The 26116-nt window shown below is 36.5% G+C and overlaps 1 protein-coding gene across 3 annotated transcripts in view; it reads left to right on the top strand.

Moving 5' to 3' along the window:
- Window positions 1–26116, top strand: part of LOC133517441 (sensory neuron membrane protein 2-like) — a 30764-nt gene continuing 4648 nt past the window's right edge. Inside the window, exons 1-6 of one of the 3 annotated variants that reach the window (XM_061850763.1) lie at window positions 1–217; window positions 9229–9386; window positions 18404–18548; window positions 19151–19319; window positions 23501–23592; window positions 25295–25509. In XM_061850763.1, the coding sequence (XP_061706747.1) occupies window positions 104–217; window positions 9229–9386; window positions 18404–18548; window positions 19151–19319; window positions 23501–23592; window positions 25295–25509 (893 nt within the window). In that variant the 5' untranslated portion in view covers window positions 1–103. Of the gene's footprint in view, window positions 218–7938; window positions 7996–8360; window positions 8381–9228; window positions 9387–18403; window positions 18549–19150; window positions 19320–23500; window positions 23593–25294; window positions 25510–26116 lie in introns of those variants that run through there. The other 2 variants (XM_061850765.1, XM_061850764.1) reach the window with 2 other exon arrangements.

Here is a 26116-nt window from a genome sequence, read left to right as displayed (position 1 = left end):
TTTTATAAAATAGTTGGTTTTTAGAATTAATGCGTTAGGATTCGATATCGTCGATAGTTCCTGTTTGCTTGTAGTAAAGTGATCGAATAGTGATTGTAGAACAATGATTGGGAAACAATCGCGTATGTTTTTTTTGATATCGCTGTGTGGGCTCATGTTCGCGATTCTACTTGCGACGTGGGGTATACCAAAGATTGTCAGAAGCCAAATACAAAAGGTAAGTACTATAATTTATTTCATTCATACTATAGTCTAGTAAAAACAATTTTGACAGTGACAGTACTTAGAATAATTAATGTAGTTTTATCATAAAGTAAAGACCGTATGATTCTCTATGTCTATGTTCCACTGACAAGTGATTTATGACAAACTATATACTTATGTTTTTTCTATAGTTTATAGTTAGTTTAGCATCCGACCAATGTAAGCGGAAAAACTTAGCGTAAAATTAAAGTATCAACTTGCTGATCCGAAAATATATCTAATTTTCATTTAATTTAAAATGTATGTCGTTGTATTTCTAACGCGAATAAATTGTTTGAAATATGTTTTCCAAATTTTTAAATTATAGGGTTGTCGAAATTCAAGTCATATCTGTGGTTGTGCATGCAAAGGAACGTCAAGTTTTGTCAACGCTAATAATTGCTGGTAGCAAGCGCCCGAAAGGCACATTGTTAGCCCACTGGTAAAGTATATTGTCGGATTAATTGAGGTAAAACGTTAAAACCCGAGCGATGGTTAATTTGCATTGTCTCCGTCGCAAATAACTCAAGCGCGATGTCCTTTCTTCCCTTCTAATTTCCTGGCTTTACGCCCCCTTTAAGGAGGTACATATACTTCTGATTAAAATGTTGCTTGTATTTAGCTATCAATGACTCGGTTATATTACTAGCAATTTTATAATTAAATTTTAGTACAGTTTTGATATCTACCGTTATCCAATCCAAGGTTAACTGAAGAGATCCCGGAAAGGGATAAATTCGCCTTTGAACAAATGATGTGTATTTTTTCCTGTTTTATGTTTCTTTTTGTACAATAAAGTGTTTTTCGACTACTACTAGATTACTAGTAGCTTGCAGTTTTAATTAGTAGTAGTAGTATGCAGAGTAACAATATACAATTGAAAATTAGACATGTTTTCGTGATTTTTTCCATCAAGCCAACTTGAATCTTTTATGGTTTGTCTTAGTGTTTTCCCTCGGAAATGTAGTCTAGTTTCCGAGTAACTTTTTCGTAGCATTTACGCTTGATTAAAACGTGTAAAAAATCAATTTAAAAACTGCATTTTTACGTTACCGTTTAGGGCTTAAGGACGAGTTTTCAGAGGTACCTAATTACCTATACAAAACGTTTCATGAATATATATGCAGATACATTCTGCTTGGTCCCACCTTCCCCCCTTTATTCCGTTCCGAAACGTTGGCGGAACCGAACCACAGATTTAGAACAAAACCGAAGTTATCTTAATACAATTTACTTAAACAATCCAATTCCTTAAGCAAATTTACTGTCTTAAGAGTTTCCTCGAATAACAGCAGTTTCCAAAGTTAAGAAATATAGGATTTATGAAATTAACGGGTGGATCATGGACTTTAAACTAAGTACCGATGTATATCCGTACACAGCAAGAAGTTGAAGTAATTTGAACCTTATGCAATTCTATTTCTAAGTTCAAATTTGTACAATTTTATATTCTTCCCGCCGTGTACCGAAATATCCCATAAAACCATGGTTTTAGAGAGTGACAACGGCGACCAGCGAGAAGCGATGAGCGAGCTTTCCTTGAAAGCGACTGTATTGGTCACCTTTGTAGGCAAAGTAATGTCCAACTAGCCCCAATTAGACGGTTTAAGAACTTGTATGCAATATTGGATAGGTACAGTCACGGTTAGGGTTTGCAATCCGGATCCGAAATATGAAATTATCCACAGATCTTCCCATACATTTCAGATCCGTCGTGCTCACCCTATTCACGGATATTAATTGTTAAGCCACTTACCCCCTTATTCATAAACGTCTACTAAAGTTAACAAGCCGCTAGTAATCGTTTGTCCCTTTCCGACGTATTGGTATGATGGAAAGGGACAAACGATTATTAGCGGCTTGTTAACTTTAGTAGACGTTTATGAATAAGAGGATTAGGGTTTAGGTACTATACATTGGAGATGTCATAGCGTTAGTATTGACAACCGGATCCCTTTGTTTCGCATAATTATCGAAAGTCATAATGTAATGATAGTCATATTATCATTAGTCATAACTCTGAATCCGTTAACTTTTCAGGAACTTCCTTAGGTTATCCTATAGATTAGATAGGTTACGTTATGTTAGGTTTGTTTTATGGCAATCCTGAAAAGGTACGAGTTTCTGAGAAAAAAACAAATTATAGCTAACGAAAATGCCGACAAACAATATATTAACACAACACATTATTCATTAAACAGTAACTCCTCTGGAGTTGCAGGCGTACATAGGCGAAGGAGACTGCTTACCATAAGGCGGGCCGTATGCTTGTTTGCCACCGACGTTGTATAAAAAAAACATTATGACTTAAAACTTTATGGGAAACAATAGAGACCCATTGACAACCAATTTACCTTGAACCATAGATAGGTCCACAATTAAAGTCTGTGACCGTACAATCAACCAATATGAATCCTAGGCCACTATAGAACCTTGTCGCTTTAACTACTCTATACATCACATGCATCGCTCAATAAGCACTGTCGTAGAAGTCATTATGACATGGTTCTATAGTGGCCTAGGAATCAAATTGGTTGACCGTACATTGCTAACTAAAGAGTATAATGAATTCAATTGATCTACCTAATACCGCAATGTAACGTAAATCGCAAGAAAATTACTGATCCGTCTAAATGAGGCTTTATACAACAAGCCCTATGAAACCCAAAAATATTTCGTGGGTTCATTTTTTTTCACGTCATAATTTCTTAGAAGTTTATGATAACACTCCCACACTCTGTGTTGTCAAACATGTTGCACAATTAACTTTAGCCTGACTCTATAGTTAGGTATTTTGAATATTTAATTGTGCAATCACACAATAACAAAAATACACACAACAACACGACAAACGGATATGGCGGATAGGGTTTTGGCAATGTATGTCCCGTCTGGACTGACCTTCATACATTGCCTTTGCGCACAATCTGATTAAATTGCCAATTTTTGCGTCCGCACCTTGATTTGATCGTCACAATTTAATACTTAATCGAATCAATCACTTTTCTAGTGATGTTCAGAAATCGAAATTGTAAGCCCCTTTATAAAAATCACATGGATTGTGATAGTGCAAACAACTATCGATATAATTTTATCGACACAATCGATACAAGATTTTACATGAAAATGTTTCTGATGGGATTTCGTTTTCTTTTTTAGGGTTCCGTAGTCAACTAGGAACCCTTATAGTTTCGCCATGTCCGTCTGTCTGTCTGTCTGTCTGTCTGTCTGTCTGTCTGTCTGTCTGTCCGAGGCTTTGCTCCGTGGTCGTTAGTGCTAGAAAGCTGAAATTCGGCATAGATAATAAATCAATAAAGCCGACAAAGTCGTATAATAAAATCTAAAAATTTAATTTTTTTGAGGGCACCTCCCCTACACGTAAAGTGAGGGTGAATTTTTTTTTTGCTTCATCCCTACAGTGTGGGCTATCGTTGGAAAGGTCTTTCAAAACTAATAGGGGTCTTCAACAAACATTTTTTGATAAAGTGAATATATTCTGAGATAATCGCTCCGAAAGAAAAAAAAATGTGTCCCCCCCCCTCTAACTTTTGAACCATAGGTCCAAAAAATATGAAAAAAATCGTGGAAGTAGAGCTTAAGAAAGACATTAAATGAAAACTATAGCGGACATGATCAGTTTAGCGGTTTTTGAGTTATCGCAAAAAGTTTCCCCTTCATAGTAAAAAGACTTACTTTAATTAGGTACTGATTATGTAAATTTGCCTATTTGTTTAACTCGCGTACCGTTTCATCCCTTGGTTAACAATTTACTATACTTTAAGCTCCAGTTTAGCTTATTGTGACGGAAGAGTAACTACGGAACCCTACACTGAGCGTGGCCCGACATGCTCTTGGCCGGTTTTATTTATTTGCTATTCCTAGTATCCTTTTTATCAGTCAATCTAGTCCGTCTAGTTACCGGCGACCTACTGCCGGCCTTACCATTTCATCTCTATTGTACCAATATGTATTGACATTAATTCAATAATTATCACGAGACGTGTTACAATTGTCTTGAACCTTAGAATTTTTACAAATATTGGAGGAAATCAAAAGCCTAAATAATCAAAAATTCCAGGATATCTCACAAGTTGAAATCAAAGAGAACACCAACAAAATATGCTGCATCATTATAAAAGATTGCTTTTGTACCATTGACATATATCTAAGGATCTATGTCAATATATCTTAGGGGCACTAACAAGGAAGGGTACCCAACTGTCCGACTCCGATTTGATTCATTTTGATATATGTTATAGAGTAGTCTAAAATAACGGACACGTATTTTTTTTTAGCTGCCCAAACTCAACCTATTGGGAGAAATTGTCCTCCAAAGTACTAAAAAGTTACTAAATCTTCTAACTCCTATAGAAAGTGATGCTCAAGCAACTTGCTAGTTAATGGCTGGTTTGAGTATATGTTTGAAAGCAGCAAAAAATAATGAGCACGTGTTTTGTTATATCGGCTAAAACTCATTTTTTTCCTAAAAAAAATCGACATTCGAAGTTTTATAATATCTTATCACTATAGTTACACATAAAGACGGGTGTTTTTTTAGGAAAACTTGAGTTTAAGCAGATATAACAAAACACGTGTACATTATTTTTTCCTGCTCTCAAACATATACTCAAACAAGCCATTAACTAGCAAGTTGCTTGAGCATCACTTTCTATAGGAGTTAGAAGATTTAGTAACTTTTTAGTACTTTGGAGGACAATTTCTCCCAATAGGTAAGAATGATGCTAGTTCAGTGGTGTCACTCACGAAGTCGAACAGTCTAACGCAACTAGTTGCGACGTATCGCGCGCGTGATGTGAACTCATCAACTAATCGCATTGTGGCATTAGACTGCACAATTGGCTCGAATTCGTGTGCGTGACACCGCTGTACTGGCCCCATTCATATTGCTCGTAAGGCCCGTCCTTCGATATATGTCATTGTCAATGTTTTGTAGGATCACGTCAATCGAAGTCGAAAGAACATTTTCTTACACAAAGTGGATTTTTTCAAATAGAAGACGTAGGATAACCTCTAAAAATTAATAACAAATATTAATTGTCTATTACGAATGTCATATTCTAAATGATTAAAAGGTTTTTTCTTTGATTTTATTTGCTTGACTCGTACAAAAAAACATTATCATTTCAATAGTGTGATGATACCTACTGATAGCATTATTATATAAGTAAAACGCAGCTAAGAAATCCATTCTGACAGTTATGAATTGACCTATATACATGATGGCTCATTTAGAACGGTCAGTATGGGAAAGTCTGAAACTATAAGACATACGAAGATCTATTCTTAGGAACCATATCGTTGATTTTAATCACAAGAAAAACTGCATTCTTATATTTAAACAAAACCTGTACTCAGCCCGGGAATCTTTTGAAGATTATTTTGAAAAATAAAACTAAGAGTATCTCTATTTAGTTATCGATTGTGTAGGTCTTAAGCAGTAAATTTTACTATAATACATGATGAATAAAATGCATTGTTTTCATATTCTTTAATTTATTTTAGTAAGTGTTTGAAATTACCACCGCCTTTTTCAATACGATATTTAACACGTTTAGGTGTGTGTAATTGTGCACAGGTTGTTTGCAGCTCTTTGCTAAATTAAAGAATATGAATGCATTTTATTCATCATGTCTCATAGTAAGATTTCAGTACTATTAGTACAGGTTTTTTTAAATGTACAAATGCAGTTTTTCTTGTTATTAAAATCGATGACATGGTTCCTAAGAACAGATAGTCAGTATCTTCACCCTAGTTCACAATCATACTAATTTGGAACTACGCGGAAAATTTGGTCGTAATATAGAACTTTTGGCTACGCACTATGGTACTAATTGCAACTAAATTTGGTCGTAATATAGACCTTTTGGCTGCGCACTATGGTACTAATTGCAACTAAATTTGGTCGTAATATAGACCTTTTGGCTACGCACTATGGTACTAATTGCAACTAAATTTGGTCGTAATATAGACCTTTGCTGGGTACTATGGTACTAATTGCAACTAAATTTGGTCGTAATATAGATCTTTTGGCTACGCACTATGATACTAATTGCAACCTTATTTTTGCCGTACGATTGTGAATTGTGAACTAGGGTGACGATATAAGGGTCAATTGGCACTAATGCTATCGGTTAAACTAGTGTACACCGATTTATAACGTGTAGTCCAACTTCAAAAAAAATATACAAAGCTCGGGAAATATAAAAACAAGTGACGACGCGACAGATTTAAGCATGTTTGCTAAGGGTTGCGCCCGGGCAGACCGTCACCGGCGAGCAAAAAATTATATTTTTATTACTACAGAAATTATGAATTCTTTTTTTACTTTTAGACTCGGCAGGTGGCTCTGCAGTCGTGTTTTTGAATTGACGCTATAATATTTGTTTTACTTTTTCCTAGTCGGAATATTATACTAATAATTATGCTCTCAAATATATCGTCTGTATTTTTGTAACATCTTGTATAATGATCATAGGTTCCTATTATATACATATATAATACTTACTATTCTGTTTGTACCGGAATTCAAATAATCCAGAAATTTAGGATAGTAAGTGATATTTTGGATACGAGGGTGGTCATTCCCGTCAGCCGCAGGCTTAAAGACCCGAGTTTGCAATATTCTTACCCCCGGAGTTACACACAATGTTTTTCATCACATTTGCGAAGAAAAAACTAAATTTTAAGCGACATAAGTCTTAAATACGGTAACATATCAAATGTCCGCCTTTTTTAAATTTCTTGACAGGTTAGGCATCGAAAGTACAGTACAGACCTATTCGGCATTCAACCACGATTGAAAATTGTGTAAAAATATTTTAAACGGGTGTTAAATTAATCAAATTAAATAATTTTAAACATAAACAAAACTATTACATGATAAACGTCACTATTTTAAAAGTATAACTCATTTATGCTACGTGATTTGTATGAATAAGCGACAATTAAAAAAAAAAGCTATAACTCCCTAGCGAGTTATAATATTTATTTTCAGAATCCATAACTCCCGCGGGAACAATATAGGCCTTCGTCCTTCAGTACACCTGCATGAAATAAAATCTTTTTCGAGCAAGTGTGATGAAAATAAAAGAAATGCCTTGGCACAGCCCTGCGTCCGAAATTTTGAATTTCGAACGAGAATTAAAAAATGTTCGAAGTAGGGCTACTGGGTCTAAAAGACACCTTCCTTATCGTCGTAAATATAAGGGTCAATTCATAACTGTCAGGGTTGACTTCATAGCGGCGTTTCACTATCTGTCAGAAACGTCAAATACTACCTAAATGTCACGAGTCACCGATGTTTGATCATCATTAGCCCGCGACCTTAAAAAAATAAACGTTTATGACAATCAGAAGGTCATGAGCCAAGTCATTATGTAGGTACTAAGTATAACGTCACAAACAAGTCATGCTTGCGTGCCTTGACATGCAAAATGTTAGCGAGCCAAAGTGAATAATTATATTATCCTACAATTTTCCGGAGTCTAGCCAAGATATCATTATCATAGACAATCGTTGATAGAAAACGTCAATCGAAACATAAATAGTGTATCCTCGTGCCGCCCAATGTGCAGTATATTGTACATTGTACAAAGTGACACTCAGCATAACTAACCCGACTTTAGCAACAGCTTTAGCTTTAAGTTAAATTTAGAGCTAAACGCTCAGTACAAGCAAAATTGGAATTCATCAAGAGGTCGTGACTCTGTTTTGTTTGTGTGTGAATTTTTTGTAAGTAACAAAAAAAAGTAAGCGATGAGTTCTACCAAGAATAAATTTGCGTATTTTTAGAAACAATTTTCATATAAGGAAAGTTAGTGTTATTTTTACCTATCTTTAGCACCTTGTACCGGCAAATGGCCGTCGGGCATTAGAAGTACTTGCTAAAACTATCCCATACATTTTATTCATGAGAAAACTAGTAAGGTCTGGCGGCTCTGGGATCTTGCTCTATGAAGCTTTGAACAGCCATTCTATTCTATTCGATACACCTAAACATCGCTAGGCACATCGTCAAACGTATAGGTTTGAACTACACGGCGGATAGTCACTAGTCAAATCATGAAATGGCGACGATTCATGATATTAAACTGAACACACGAAACACGTGAGTATGGTGAGTATGGAGCGACAAGATAATGGCCATCCGCCCTAGTGGTGTGCCGCGTAAACAAAGACCCCTACATAAGAAGAAACTGGCTTTTATTGTTCTTAACCGGTTAATCTGACAAGAACTATGTATATGCAAATGTTCTCCTAAAAACCGGTTTCACGAACGAAGCCGAAATTAAAAGGTTTTGCGCCAAATACATGATAACGGTTTGGAAATTTAACGGGTTCCTGAACCTTATGATTATTATTATCACTAAAGATTTCTTATATCAATACAGAAAAATAAGTAAATACAGACAAACACATATTTTATACATTTTCGTTCTATCCGACATCGGATAGGACAATCTGTATAAAATATGTACGAAAAATGCTCTAACACGGGCCGTTGTCGTGTGAACACAACGTATGTACCTCTGTGTGGCTACCACCAGTTCGGCACTGACATTAACGCTATCGAGAACGCAACTTACTTTCTATACATCTCGCTCGTACTCGCATTTAAGTACTGCACTGTCAGTGACTCATAGTACAGGTGCCGGTGTATGAGGGAGACCGGGTATTTTTTAACCCTTATTATACATACCCACATTTTGCTAGGTGTACCTATACTTAAGTCATTACTGAGCAACCTATCCTATGGATCATCATCATCATCATCAATTTGCCTGTTTATGTCTATGGGAGAGCCAAAAAATTTTGAGATTTTAGGGGTTGATCCCATGTTAATGTTATAACTTGCTCAGCATTTACATATTCACCTCGCTAATTTGGCTAAGGGTTGAATACTTAGACACCGCGTACAGCGGACCCGCTTCCAAGAACACCGCCTAAGAACGCATATTTTTTCAGAACGTGCAGATTGACCCGTCCTCGCAGATGTTCGACAAATGGAGGAAGCTACCGATGCCGCTCACCTTCAAGGTCTACGTGTTCAACGTCACCAACGCCGAGGACATCAGCGCCGGCGCCAAGCCCGAGCTTGAAGAGATCGGGCCCTACGTGTATAAGTAAGAATATTGATATCGTTGCAGTAATAATGTGTGTGTAACCTCCTGAGACTAAACACTGAACTGGACTGAAATTTTTGACGTATCTTAAAGTTCGAATCGAGCCGTTAGAACTTATATATGATATATGTTATGTATATTCATAGTGATGATGATACATATTTACCAATCGCTTTATTGATGAAGGAAAACAGAGCCAAACTGGAGAAGTACCTCCACCTTACAGAAAACCGCAGTCAAATAACACTAGACCCTACTCATCGTGTTGTGTTCCTGCCGGTGAGTAAGGTTGCCAGAGCTCAAAATGGGTGCGGAGTGTTAGGGTTAGGTAATTGGTAACACGCATGTAACACCTTTGGAGTTGCAGACGTCCATAAGTTACGGAGACTGATTACCATCAGACAGGCCGTATGCTTGTTTGCCACTGACGTAGTATAAAAATAAAACATCTTGAGGAAACCGAAGTAATCTCAATAGGGCCTAGCTTCCCTCTGGGTTGGAAGGTGAGATTGCAGTTGCTTTCAGGAGGCCTCCTTTAGGATGGAATCGGGAAAACGATAAGATTAAGAGGAGACTATGAGCCCGATGGCCATAGCCCGGTTTGTCGGGGGCAAAAACGTACAAGTGCTAGTGATTAAACTCAAGTTTTTTTGATATCGATAGTAAGCAATTTCTATATCATAATAACAAATTTAACTCATCCTCGAAATACGAGTACCTACAGTATTAATTAAGAAAGTTAGTTGGCCGATTCAACTTTTTTTGTGTTATTATCCTGTCCCGTTGCCCAAGGGACAATACTGGCACAGCTTGTTCGAAGAGATATTGTATGACGATTTACTAACATGCTTTATCTTGCCCATTATGACAATGAGAATGACTCATAACTACCACAAAAATGCATGTTTGGTACCAACATTAAATAGCATAAAATTAAGATTTTAGGAGTTGTTTTTTTCCTGAACAACTAGCCGTTACCATGGCCACGAGTTAAATAATGATTTACCCTATAAAACCGCCATTACAAGTCATTTAAGTCTTGAGGTGTCTATGCTCTTTGCCGTATTTGTGCAAATAAAGTATACACTTTACGACCTGACGCTACAATAATTCTGAAACCCTACCGCGAAAATCTAAATTTCGCTATCTTTATCTGTTTGGATATGTAAAAGTGAAAAAGAAGCAGAAAACGAAATTTCGATTTATTATCATGTCTCGTTGCCCAAGGGACAATACTGGTACAGTTTGTTCGAAGTGATATTCTATGACGATTTACTAACATGCTCAGTGGATGGCCTGTTATATACCTAAATGGCATAAAATTATCACAAAAATGCATGTTTGATGAACCCCATAAAATCCAGATTTCAAAGTGGTTGTTCAAGGGACAAAAAAACCGTAACCATGGCAACGCGTGACACTAAAAGTTGATCCACCCATAAAAAGTTGATACATCCAGTTCCTTTATTATCTATTTGCAAACCTCTTTGGTTTATTCTAATTGAAACTGTAAATATCTGACATTGACTCTAGTCAATCTGACGATAATCAAAATTACGTCGAACAATAATTTAGTTCATTTTATTGTGAAAACAAATTGTAGTAATTTAAAAATAACATAACTGTCATACTTCATAATTTTTTCGACATCGACTTATTGTAAATAGGGTTGTTTCAAATTTTTTGAAACGCTCGTATTACGTTCTATATTAACTAAAAGTTGCTTTAAAAATCCACTTTTATACTAAAACGGCTTTAAATATGTTAAATTAACAAAATATACTTTGACAGATGCTTTCGCGCCCAAAACGCTCTTTGAAAATTGTGTGACGTCACAGTTTACGGTTTGACACATAACTACATACGCACGAAGAAGATACGAATTGTCAACTGCCATTTATCATTTGTTACTTATCGCCTAACTGTCAACAGTGTCAATCCGAGAGTTGTGACGTCATCAGAATCTTCAATGACGTTTCGAGTTTGGTCACGTGACGTGTGCCAAAAGATATTTTAAATTCAATATTTACAAAAATATGCTCATTACAGGTCCCCTAAAAGTAGTTTAACATGTTCTTATAATCCAAAAGAATTTATTGGGATACAATTCTGCCCTAAGATTTTTAGATGTAAACAACCCTATTTCACTTGTCCTTATTGAGAGCGCTAGAGTCAGACCAAGATAAGTTGGCAGCGATTCTGACAGCCTAGACAGTGCAAGTGTTATTCTAAACGTCAAACTTCTATTAAATTATGACGTTTACTTAACACTTGCGCAGGCTGGGCTATCAAAATCGCTGCCAACTTATTTTGGTCTGAGTCTAGGCGATTGCGATACGCAGGCAACAATGTACCTAATACCTATCAAAGTATTTGCCGTGTCAGATAAAATAATTACAACAGACTCATTTAATCGCAGTCATACATATGTATAAAATGTTATACATATTTATGTCTGTATCATAATAAATCTATCTGAGTATCTTCTCAGAAATCGTATGTTCATCGTTAAGTGTTATTTTGCTGGAAATAATTAATACATCTAACAGTACCCCTAGTGTAAATTTAATCGATGGCGTAACGTGACGTACGCGTTTGCGTTAAGTCTTATTTTGTATAGGATATTGAGTTTCCAAAACGGTCCGCTTGGCGCGCTGTTTCTAAATCCCATACTAAATAAGACTTAACGCAAACGGGTACGTCTGGTTACGAAATCGAATAAATTTACACTAGGGGCTCAGATATATTTAAAGTTTATAGATATGGAATTTTTGTCTACATTTAAGTAGGTATTTAAAAAAAATCTCATTTTGTCTACAGTATGGGGTTGATACTTCAAGAAAGCAATATAGGTAGGTACATATTTTCACAGTACCGGCAATGCGCATGTGGCACCAGACATGCAAACTCCAATAAGCTACGGTAGCGATTGCCGATGTCCGATGTAGTATTAAAAATAAATAATTTATCCTTACCTATGTTTGTTTCTTGGAAATAACATGATTATAAATCATAATACTAAATAGGTAGAACCAGTCTAGGTAATAAAGTAGACAACGCCGCGAGAATCGACAATGTGGTAAATCTTAAAACTAGATGGCACCATTAAATAAGAATATGCTCAAAAACTTTTATTATGCTTTAATAATACTTTTTCATTTTTCATGCTCTGAAAGTGGGTCGTTGTTGTCCTAAAAAGTGTGCAGAAAATGATGCATTTCTGCTATAGAGCACTGTACTTTCTAAGAACGCTTTTTTCTCTTTTTGTACGTTACCAATTGCAATTTTGGTTTTAAATAAATTTGTTGTACAATTTCGATTCTGATAATTAACTCCCAATTCCATAAATAACTATATTTTTACGTAAATTGTTATTTAAAAGTAACCTCAAGAAATACTACTGAAGTTTATACATAGCCGATTTTTTTTTAATGCTCATGTATTTTACTTTCCTCGTTTTCGAAATGAAAAGAGTATTTGACTCGGGTGAAAGGCACCATTTAATCCCTACTATTGTAAATAGTGACTGCGGCCGGGAATGACGTATTTTACGTTTAGAAGTCATTAAAGCAATAGGTGACAATTTTATACGTATACGTAGCCATAAGCCGTAGTTATATTATAAGGCTAAAATAGAAAAATAGTAAGAAGGCACGCGAAGAACGCGTTATACTATGGAGACTGAGGCTGTTCGTCTTGAATATTTACTAGTCTGGTAGAATTAGCAAAGGTTTATTATAAATTTACTAGCTATATAAAGCCCGCGACTTTGTTTGCGTAGAATAGTGATTTCCGCGATCAAAACTACCCACGTAACCCCGGGACTCTAACTACCAAATACCAGAACACCTAGTGTAATTTTTCTCGATAGTGTGACGTGACGTACGCGTTTGCGTTAAGTCTCATTTCATTTTGTATGGGATTTAGAAACAGCGCGCCAAGCGGGACGTTTTGGAAACTCAAAATCCCATACAAAATGAGACTAAACGCAAACGCGTACGTTACGTCTCGCTATCGAATAAATTTACACTAGGAGTACTGTACCCCTAGGGCTTGTGCACAAATCACGTGAGGTTCGATAGAGGGGAGGGGGGTCACGAAAAAATCACGACAGATCACGTTGAGGGACGGGGGGTATAAGAAAACCTCACGTGTGTTTTTCTATAGTGAACGAAACTAAGAAAAAATATCTACCACATACTTTTTCTCGGTTTTATTAAACATAAATCTTCACTTGGCACTTCAAAATAGCGAGTCTAAACAAGATTTACTACTCTATACAATACTATTTATCTTAAAATAAAGTCGAATGAAAAAATTAAAAATAAATACACGTGAGGTTATGTGGGGGAGGGTGGGGATTTGCCAAGAACCCCACCAAATATCACCAAGGGCGAGGGGGGGTCAAAAAATAGCCGAAATAACCTCGCGTGATTTGTGCATAAGCCCCTAGTTGTTCCGCTTGGCGCGCTGTTTCTAAATCCCATAGAAAATGAGACTTAACGCAAACGCGTACGTCACGTTACGACATCGAATAAATTTACACTAGGGGTACAGATTTCATATAAATCGGTTCAGCGGCTTAAGACGAAAGTGGAGGACCCGCGCGAAATCACCTTTTCATACAAACGTAGTCCTCATTTTCCTCTCTGGATATTAACATTATTGAAAATATTTTGACACAATTTGTTGTATATCAACCACAGCTATGATGCCCCTACTATTGATTTTTTTTAGAATTTTTAATTATTATAGGAGTTGACAGCAATTATAATTTTGTATGAAATCTCATAATCATAAATCATTTATTTCGTGGTAAAACTTAAACTACATACAGAAGTATATTACATATTACAAAAAATTCGAAAAAATTTAAACGCATAGCCATGGTTAGTATACAGCTAATTACATAAAAATATTTTTCAAAAAGTCAATATTCAGACAGGAAAATAGTCCCTATTTTTACATTTAATTTTACCCTACGTTTGTATGGAGAATCGGCCGTTCTCTTTCCTCTTAAGTGCGAAGAGGTAACAGATCTTTTTCGCATGTGTAATATTAGCATACCATGAATTAAGTTATTGAAAAGAATAAAAATAAAATACAATATAAATTATTCAGGACGCTTAAACAACAACAACTTAACTAATATATACCATAAAAACACTTAATAACGTCACTGAAAAGGTTTCCACTTAATTGGTGTCAAGGTAGGTAAGTACCTATCTTTTCAATAACGTGGAAACTTTACCAAAAGTGCGAGACTGAGCTATATACATTAAAATATAAGGGCAAGCTTGGAGTGAGGTAAGTATTAAGATTTAGGCGATTTAATCTAGGACATGTTATAAACTGTAGATTGTTAAATAAGCGATGAAAGGCACCCATTTCTGTCAAGGTAGTATGGCGCTATGATATGACGCAGTGAGAGTCAATAGTCCGAGACTGAGATGGTGCCTTTCACCCGAGTTAAATACGCTACTTTTCATTTCAAATACGAGGAAAGTAAAATACATGTGTTTTTAAAAAACACGGCCTAAGCGGTACTTCAGTAGTACTTCTTAAGAGTACTTTCAAATAACGATTTAGGTGAAAATATCATTATTTATAGAATGGGGGGTTATTATCAGAATTGAAATTGTACAACAAACCCATTTAAACCGAAAATTTTAATTGCTTGTAAAAAAAAGAGAAAAAAATGTATAAAGAAAGTACAGTGCTCTAGAGCAGAAACGTATAATTTTCCTGCACACTTAGAACAACAACGCTTTCAGAGCATGAGAAAAGAAATAGTTATTTGTTTTACAAGGGGGCAAAGTTGTTGTTTAACCGCTGTGCTAATATTGATACCCGAGCAAGCGAAAACAAACTTTGCCTCCGAGTGAAAAACTAAAATTTTCACCACACCACCGCGAGGAAAATATTAACTCTGAAATATCAAAATCATCATTTAAAAGTCAATTCTACTAGCTAACGTAAGGAAACAACTCAAAATTTGCATCTGATTACTTTGCCTCACGTACATGTGGTTAAAATAGAACTGTCGCATTAGTTTTTGAACAATCAAGTTTTGAGAGTTGGTGTGGTGAAAAATAAAATCCATTAAGCAGAATTCAACGACACGACATAATTGTAGCATCTACATAGATGCTTAGTGGATTTCATTTTTATATATGTATATTACCACATAACCTCGTGCATAACCATCGGAACTTAATCGCTGGTACCCAGTGGGCTATTTAGTAGTTTATCATTTTTATCAAATGCAATTATGTTTCGTGTAATATCAAATCATAATTGACTCCGACTACATTATGAAAAATGCCAAGGCCGATGGGTATTTAATCTGTTCACATAGAATTGAACATAATTACTAACTAAAGTCATGGTTAGGATTTTTAGGCACTAGGTACAAAACTTTCGATCATACAGTCAGCAACTGTAGTTATATTTAGGCCAGGCAACGAATGCTCAAAAAAGTTATAGAGAGATGCTTGGAACACATTTTTTGACTGCGTAACTTTATTTGGACTAGTTAGGAGGTGAACATATCAAAAGTCCCTGGCCGTAACCCTTGAGCCGGTGGGGAGAGGGGGGGTTAAAAGGTCTTTTTTTTTACTTTTTCGAAGCGCTGGTGGCCTAGCGGTAAGAGCGTGCGACTTGCAATCCAAAGGTCGCGAGTTCAAACCCCAGTTCGTACCAATGAGTTTTTCAGAACTTATGTACGAAATATCATTTGTATTTACCAGTCGCTTTTCGGTGAAGGAAAAAACATCGTGTGGAAACCGGACTAATCCCAACAATCAAACTTCTATGAAATTATGACGTTTACATAACACTTGCGCACGCTGGGCTTTCAAAATCACTGCCAACTTATCTTAGTCTGACTTTATAGTTATGTACTCCTTTAATATAGGAAAAACACTACAAAAAATTACGACATAAAGACTAATATTTTTGTGCATATATTCTGCAAACAATAAGGTATTCATTAGTACCTACGTGTTACATCTATCTGCGAAATGTAATCTTTGCGCCAAAAAAAATGGCGGACCACCGTGTGACGTTTCAAAAAATCTAAATGAGCTTTGAACAGGAGTTTTTTCGCAGTGGATTGTTATTATGTATATTGTTTTTATTATGTTTCTTGATATTATTAGAATACATTTTCATAACGCACAAAGGCTTTTTTTTTTTCGTTACATGTCGCTAGTAATCGAAAACGTACTTTCTAAACGCAATAAAATAAAAAAAACTTCATTGAGGTGCGGAAACATTTTTTACAGTACATATGGTGCTACTTAACCGCACTAGTGCGAAAATTAGCATATTACGTTACTGTGTGTCGAACATTTAAAGGGCCATATGTACTGTAAAACGTTGTACGATACATATATGTGCGAATAGGTAATTCGCAACTCGTGTCGATTTAAAACACTCCCTTCGGTCGTGTTTTAATATATCGCCACTCGTTTCGAATTTCCTATTTTTCGCACTTGTATCGTAATGTACTATTTACAGATGCCGACTCTAGTACCAGTGTACACCTAGTACTATATCTCAATAACTTGAATAAAGAATATAATATTGACTTTGACTTACATAACACTATTGTACCTATGTATAGCGATACGACAATGTTGTCTTAATGCCTACATTCTTGAATTTTTCAAGCTGTCCATTTTACAAAGAAAAATACCATTATACATACTAGTTAGCAGTAGGTAGATAACATTATCTAACTGGCATCACTATCACTACAATTTCTGCATTAATTAGAACTACAGTTTAAGTTTTCATATAGATTGATACAGATAGGTTTAGCTATGATTAGTTATGATTAAATTGGGATGTGCGCGGATACCATTTCTGCAGAAGTGCAGATATCTGGTGTATTTGCTAAATATTTTTATGGTATTATTGTTTTATTTGGACAATCGCATTTATTCATTTGCACCAAAGTGACAAAATTGACAGAATTGAGCGAATAATACCTACCTTAAGACGCATTGTAAATTTTGGCGTCCGATATCTTGATTTATCTCAGTAATTACAAAACTCACGAAAGTATTGTTATGCATGGTATCAACTTCATTTCTGTATACAAGATTCGTGAACTTATATAGCAGAGAAAGTCGTATCACAGATGTCTCTTTTTAAACAAGTATTTTCATTGTACAGTCGCCATCAGATATATCGGAGCGGCCAAAGTGCTCACAAAAATAGGAACACGCCTTTATCGTCACGGCGTTAGAGTGCGTGTTCAGATATTTTTGAGCACCTCGACCGCTCCGATATGTCTGATGGCGACTGTACAAGCAAATAAAACCGTTTCACCCTACGCGGATCTCGATCTTCGGCCTTCGCAATAGCTGTCCACGCCACGTTTCATGTAAATAATTGCGGCTGTCGTCGACCCGCATTTTTGATCTTAAATCCGCCTCACGCTTTACTGCATCTGAATCTTTAAGTAAAGAAGTGTACCTATTTTGTGTTTGTTTTTTCGAAACTTTAGAAACTGTAGTTTCGGAGATAACTGGGGGAATGATCATGTTTACCAATTTTAATGAATAACTTCTAAACTATTTATCCTAAAATTATTTTCTTTTTTATTGAGATTCTCATAATGAGCTCTTACCTTTGATGTTTAGCCCGATATAGTTTATAAAAACTTTGTTTTTTTAATGTCAGCCCTTAAAATGGCACTACGGACCCCTAAAAACTACATGTTTTTAACATCCAAACTCTTTGGTGTAACGTATGGATTAAATGTAAAAAGCATTCGTTCGCAAAAATGAACCATGTGAACGCTAAACAGCTGCCTAACAAACCTAAAATATCACTTTGAGCAACTGTATTAAAAATGTACGATAAAACATGTCAGTAAACGGGCAGGTGGATAATTTATCTCAAGATATTCAATATCAGTCAGCTCCTAGAAAACTAATCTGACAATTAAAGCGCGGCCCCTAGGGACGGGACATGCCACCGAATTTTATGAGAATAATTTTTTTTAGGCAATACAGAGAGAGGACAATTCTCGGCTACGGTGAGAACGACACGGTGGAGTACATGCTGAAGAAGACGTTCGTCTTCGACCAGAAGGAGACGGGCTCCTTGTCGGAGGACGACGAAGTAACCGTCATTAACTTCACTTACATGGTGAGGGCTCGAACTATGGGCGCAACTTCGTTTGTTCTTTAAAGACTGTTCCTGATCCTACATACTAGATATGGGTGATTTTTGTACTTTTGAGTAAATAATTAGATCATGATCATGAAGCACTGGTGGCCTAGCGGTTAGAGCGTGCGACTTGCAATCCGGAGGCCGCGGGTTCAAACCCCGGCTCGTACCAAAGAGTTTTTCGGAACTTGTGTACGAAATGTCATTGATATTTACCAGTCGCTTTTCGGTGAAGGAAAACGTCGTAAGGTGACCGGACTAATCTCAATAAGGCCTAGTTTGCCTCTGGGTTGAAAGGTCAGATGGCAGTTGCTTTCGTAAACGCTAGTGCCTACGGGAATTCTCGGGATTAGTTGCCAAGCGGACCCCAGGCTTCCATGAGCCGTGGCTAAAAGCCGGGACAACGCGAGGAAGATCATCAAGAGCGTATGTTTTTTTTTTAGTTAAAGTCCCTAACGAATGTCATTTCCTTTACATTAAGCATTGACCCACTTCTCGATTTGGGACCAGTGTCCGTTGGCAGCTGTGGTACTAATTTTGTGTTTTTGTCGCCCTCGGCTATTAACCATGCTTTGTTTCAGGCGGCTTTGCTTCAAGTCCAAGAGCTAATGCCGGGTCTGGTGGGGATGATCAACGGGGCGCTAGGGGAGATGTTCACCAACCTGACGGACCCGTTCCTGCGCGTCAAGATTAAAGACCTCTTCTTCGATGGGGTCCATCTTAACTGTGTGGGAGAAAACTCAGCTTTAGGTGAGTATTATAATGCTGATTGATATAATTATCAGAAAATTATCCCACTTTTCTTTTTGGCTCAGTTTCATCAGTCGATGCGGGGTGCGGGTGATTTCCGAAACGCATGCCATTATGAGTTTCACTAGCCGTTATACTACCTTACAGCCCGCGGAGCGTCACCCGTATGCTGCATATCGACCGAACTATCGACTTATGAGTTTCACTAGTCTTTATACCGCCTGCGAGGAGTCCCCGCATGCTTTATATCGACCGAGTTATCGACTAATGAAACTGAGCCATTTGGTAGAAATAGAAACAAGTAATGGAGCGTTGAAACATACGGATTGTAATATTTTAAGTGATACAAGATATATATTCGCGACTGTACCAATTACTATGAGCAACTTTTGTTATGAGAGCAATCTTGAAATTGCACATAAAATGTAAGTGTTCTACACTAAAGTTCAGTTCGACACAATGTATGGAAACCAGTTTTTTTTGTGTTTTATAGAGTTGCTGCTATTGTAAAAGTTGATTATTTATAGAAACTAGTACAATCCGCACGCGTATATAATTATCTCTTGCATCACCTAAAAAATGCCGCCCATTATAATATATATGTAATATTTGACGACCGGTTTGGCCTAGTGGGTAGTGACCCTGCCTACGAAGCTCATGGTCCCGGGTTCAAATCCTGGTAAGGGCATTTATTCGTATGATGAGCATGGATATTTGTTCCTGAGTCATGGGTATTTTCTATGTATTTAAGTATTTATAAATATTTATATATTATATGTATATATCGTTGTCTAAGTACCCTCAACACAAGCCTTATTAAGCTTACTGTGGGACTTACAAGAAAAGGTACCCAACTGTCCGGTTCCGATTTGATTTATATTTATATATGTTATAAAGTAGTCTAAAATAACGGACACGTATTTTTTTTAGCTGCCCAAACTCAACCTTTTGGGAGAAATTGTCCTCCAGAGTACTAAAAAATTACTAAATCTTCTAACTCCTATAGAAAGTGATGCTCAAGCAACTTGCTAGTTAATGGCTGGTTTGAGTATTTATATGTTTGAAAGCAGCAAAAAATAATGAGCACCAAACACCCGTCTTCATGTGTAACTTTAGCGATAAGATATTATATAACTTCGAAAGTCGATTTTTTTTAGCAGATATAACAAAACACGTGTACATTATTTTTTCCTGTTCTCAAACATATACTCAAACAAGCCATTAACTAGCAAGTTGCTTGAGCATCACTTTCTATAGGAGTTAGAAGATTTAGTAACTTTTTAGTACTTTGGAGGACAATTTCTCCCAATAGGTTGCGTGTGGGCAGCTAAAAAAAAATACGTGTCCGTTATTTTAGACTACTCTATAACATATATAAATATAAATCAAATCGGAACCGGACAGTTGGGTACCTTTCCTTGTTAGTCAATATGTGTAATAATGTCCTTTAATATTTATTTATTTATTTATATAATTGCATAATAATGTCGCAAGATTCAATTCATAAATTTTATGAGAAGAAAAAATATATATATAATATAATTTTAGCTACCTAAATGTACCCGGGTTTCGGTACATAGCGTAGCACTTTAAGGCATTATCCAATGTTAAAATAACGTTATTTTACTTTAAAAAAACGTTGCCCTCTCAGGGTCAGGGATGATGATAATACTCATATGATGTATTGTTTGCATACTAACTAGCTAAAACCTGTATTTACCTAATGTTTTGTAATCACGTGCACTCAGTTGTTTCAAGAAATGCAATAAAAAAAACCTTAAGTGACTGCCTAGGTACCAACGTGAATATATACCGTAAAATGGGGTGAGTAGGGACGAAATCGATATTTGTATGGTCAAAGTAGCCGTACAAATGTTTTTTGACCATCTTTCGTACATTATGTACCCGATTCACGTATTTATTAATCACAATATTCTTAAATCATATTATTATACCAGCTGTTATTATAAGGAAAAACATTTTTATGTCAATAATATTCAAGTAAGTAGGCATATAAAAAACGCTTATGAAGGTCAAATAAAGCTACACTGATTCAAACCATACATCTCTAACCCGAGAAGATTTAAATCCCTCAATTAGAGGAGGGTATCTCAATATGGGACCGAAAAGAAATAAGAGCAAGAAATAGTAGGATTTTGCAATGAGTTTAACAGCTGAATTAGATGGCTCTATACGGCGCTATGTTTTGTGATATTTGAATTGTCTTTATTTTTGACAATCAGGGTTATCGCATAAAGGGACCATCAGAATAAGAATTAATTCAGCTGCCAAATTGTAAGCTCTACTATTTACTATTTTTACTATTAGCTCTTAGGGATTTAGGAAGCTGTTAGAGCTGAGCGTTTTTTTCCGTAAGCGTTTCGAAAAACACTTTCTCGACCAGAAACGGAATAACAGTTTCTTGCTAGAACAAGAAACACTGTAACTCCTCAATGTGAAACGAAAAAATCTACTCAGGTACGTTTTGTTACTTGAACGCAATTTCGTTTCTTTAGGTGACCCTGCTTTGGCGTTTGTCTGTGGAAACTAGTTTTTTTCGAAACAGTTTTTCATAACAGTTTCGTAATTAAAAATACGTTTCGTTTCGTTTCACGGAAAACTCGAAACAGAACGTACTCCCATCTTAAAGGCCGGCAACGCACTTACAACCCCTCTGGTGTTGCAGGTGTCCATGGGCGGCGGTAATCGCTTACCATCAGGTGATCCGTCTGCTCGTTTGCTTCCTGTATCATAAAAAAATGTCGCTAACGTAATTGTCAAGTGTCAACTCGTGGTAAGACTACTGCAATGACCAATGAGATACAAAACAAACGGTCGAACCGATAACCCCCTGCTTCTTTTGAAGTCGGTTAAAAACATACCTATGGTATATTTTATCTAAAAATGCGCAAGGGTACGATCTAAACCAATATTCACTTAAAAGTTAAATGTAGTTTCCTACACCCCGAGCCAGCTACACATTTTTATGACCAAGTTTTTTGTGGGCGCTTAAGATAAGGAAGATATATAATGAAACATTTTGTACGTCAGCTACCGGTCCGTTAATGCGTGATGAATTCCCGATTGAGAATTTATAAAATCACAGACAAGAAATCATATTAAAGAAATAAGTTTTTGGCAAAAATTTCATTTTTGGTACAAGCTTTTATTGCTGATTGTACTTTTCTTTCCACAGACAACTAATACTCATCGAGACAATTCTAAAAACCCCAATCACAATTCCAAGGTTGCGTTGTCTTATCACAGAGTTCCTATGATCACCTCCTGTCTCCATCATCAGATCTACTCGATGGTACCATAATATTGAATTGTCACCCGACTTACATATGTATTCAACTTTTCAGCTTCATCGGAAACCGGGAGGCATGGAAGGTAGAGCAAAGGAACCCCATCTCCATAGGCAGAACTGATGCAAAAGTGTCCAGTTGTCAGCTATAAATAATAGTTCCAAATCTCTCTAGAATAGCGCTAGAGTAGCTAAGAACCTAGGCGTTATTGACGGAGTGAAGTGCGCTGTCTATGATTTGATTTTTATCTTTTGATTTGTGGTATCGTAGCGCCACCTTTTTAAGGTATTTTTATTACACTTTTTGGTATATGGAGATTCCATTGCTTACCTCCACCTTCTATACCAGGAGGTAGGCCAAATTTAACTTGCAATATTTGACCCGTACATACATAGGTACATTGCAAGTAAAATAAGAGCTTTTAAAAATATTACCCGACTATAAGTTGCCGATTACAAGCCTGCTGATGCTGGTCAGCACCACTACCACGAGTTGGCATTTGATATTTACGTTAGCGACAGCGTGAACTCGATCGCAGTCAATTAATGGTACGGCTTGTAGTACTTTACGAGTTATCGCCCGGAGGAAAATGAATAATGCAATTTGTATGTGGCCAGAGGGCTATAAAGCGTTAGCACGTGTCGTGTAGATCAAGCTAAATTTGAAATTCAATTCAAATATTTCCTATGTCTATTTTTGCGCCCGAAACGTGATTTTATGTATGTTCGAGCATGTTTGAGACATGAATGGTAGAAATACCGAAAGAAAAGTTTTCAATTTGAAATGACGCTATCAGTCACTTCTATCGAAGACGTGATGCTGTGTATGTCGCCTCTTCTTAATGAAGTCTTATTCTTTTTCAAATTATTTCAGGTCTAGTTTGCGGAAAAATGAAATCTGATAAACCTGCCACAATGCGTCCCTCGGAAGACGGAAACGGCTTTTACTTCTCCATGTTTAGTCATGTAAGTAACTTGTAAAGTCCGTTTTACTGTGTTATTGTACATATTAAGTAGATTTCAAAGATGCCCTGTCGGTTGGCCAACGCGAACAGCTCTAGATAAAGGTTCTCGTTGTGGTTCGTGGTCGTGTCTGAATCATGTCCGGCAAAAATATGAATGACTCGTTTTGAGATCCTGCGATAATGTAAATGCGCAAATTTGTTCCTCACGAAAGAACGGATAAACTGATCTCGATGGAGCTTGCCATTGCCATACAGTTTAGAACCTGGAAAGGGACATAAAATACTTTTCCCTGAAATTCATCCCCTGGAGGTGTAAAAAGTGGTCTGAAATTTAAAACAAGAGGGAAGAGGGGGGGGGGAGGTAGTTAAGTGACCAATAAGTAACTAAGGGCTCATTTTGATGGCGTGCGATCTCGCATGCGAAATTTGTTACATTGCGGACTATCGAGGTTACATACAATTCAGCCTACCGATCAATTACCGCAATGTAATGAAACTCGCATTCGAGGTCTCGAATCGTCTAAATCTTATTCCTTTAAACGAGCAATTCTTGTATATATATATATTTCGGGGATCTCGGAAACGGCTCTAACGATTTTGCTGAAATTTGGTATATGGGGGTTTTTGGGGGTAAACAATCGATCTAGTTTAGTCTTATGTTTGGGAAAACGAGTGTTTTCGAGTTTTCATGCGTTTTTCTTTCGACGCAAAATATGGTCGCTAATTTCGTGTCGCCGACCACTGTCCGTCTGGTCCAGCGGGTTAAGACGCGGACGGCATTAAACAACCAGTGTTACGGGTTCGAATCCCGCCCGGTGACTAACTTTTGTTTTTTTTTTTTTATATGATCAAGTTTATATATATTTTTTTTTAATTTTTTGTCAGTCACATTTTACTTTTTAAGTTTATGTATATTATCACCTAAATATCACCATATTACAATAAATAGTTATAACCGAGCAAAGCTCGGTCGCCCAGGTACTGAGCTCTTATACGCGGAAGAAATCGCAGGCGGGGGCTATTATTTTATAAATCTGAGTCTCGGGAGTTTTGTATTTAAAAGATTAAAAATAATATTTAAGTATATAACGGTGTATTCGGAATACTAAAAATTGTCATAAATCACCTGAAAACACCCTAAAATTAAAAGAATCACTCAACCTTACTGACTCAAGTCACTCATTCAAGAAGAAGTTGAAAAAGTTGTGGTTATTAGACTCCTGATATTAGAACGGAGTACTTTTTATTTATATATATATTTATATTATATGTTTATGTTTGCATATATTTATTTATAGTATGTATCTTATATATAGGTGTATATAGATTTATGTGTATGTTATAGTTTGCGTGTTCATACTACGGGTTGTCTACATATTTTTTTTATGTTATTATTATTGATTGCTCTCATGCTATTTTTATGTGTATCCAAAAGTCTCATATTGCTACTGTAAATATTGATTTGACTTTCACCTCTTAGTGTTTGATCCTTTCGCATTTTCTCAAAGATTATAGCTGGGAGAGATCCCTTTTAGGGATAAGTTCGCCTTTGTATATAACATTTTTTTTGTTTTGTTTTGTCTGTTTTATGTTAACCTGTTTAAGTAACATACATAAATCATATTTTTACATGTCGGTATTCGATCTTAAATAATCAATGTACCTATTAACCCTAATGATAATCAAAAATTTAAAAACCGCAGATGAATCTGACAGAAACCGGCCCATACCAAATGGTGCGTGGTACGAAGAACGTCCAGGAACTCGGGCACATTGTTTCTTACAAAGGAAAGAAAGAGATGAAGAGCTGGCGGGACCCGTACTGTAACCAGCTGAACGGGTCTGACGCCTCCGTCTTTCCACCGGTTGAGGACTCGCCTCCTAAACGGCTGTACTCCTTTGAGCCTGAAGTATGCAGGTAAATAAATATTGGACAATCTTATACACAAATCGACCTAGTCTCACAATATGCTCAATAGGTTTTAGTGTGATAAATCGATTTATTAAGCACCCTTGTTCGGCCCGATGAGGTGAAAAAATAAAACCTAGCCTTTCCCTGGGTCGACTAGCCTCGAAATAACGAAAAAAAAATTGACTCTCCCATAGGAAATTTGAACATCAGACCAGCAACATGCTTGAAACAGCCAATTTTTTGCTCAGCATGACCTAAACATTAAACGGGTTTTAGTAATTATTTCACGTTCATTTACATTCTGTATAGTATAATGTCGCCACGAGCACAAAAGTATTTTTGTGCAACAAGAGAGGAAAGTTGGTTTTCCTTGCGAGTGTTGATTTTGAGTCCCGAGTAAGCGATTCTTAGTTAGAATCTTGAGCGTAGCGCGCCAAACCAAAGCGCGTCCAATGTGAAGACCAGAGGGAATACCTTGAATCACGTTCGACGTGTTGCCTCTCTGTCACACTTACGTACGAATTTACGAGTGCGACAGAGAGGCAACACGTCGAACGTGGTTCGCGGTAGGCCCTCTGAAAACCGCCTTGTCCGTCTTATAAGTAAGTACAAA

The sequence above is a fragment of the Cydia pomonella genome, chromosome 4 (assembly GCF_033807575.1).
Source record: "Cydia pomonella isolate Wapato2018A chromosome 4, ilCydPomo1, whole genome shotgun sequence".
Lineage (NCBI taxonomy): Eukaryota > Metazoa > Arthropoda > Insecta > Lepidoptera > Tortricidae > Cydia > Cydia pomonella.
This window is presented reverse-complemented; position numbering and strand designations above follow the sequence as displayed.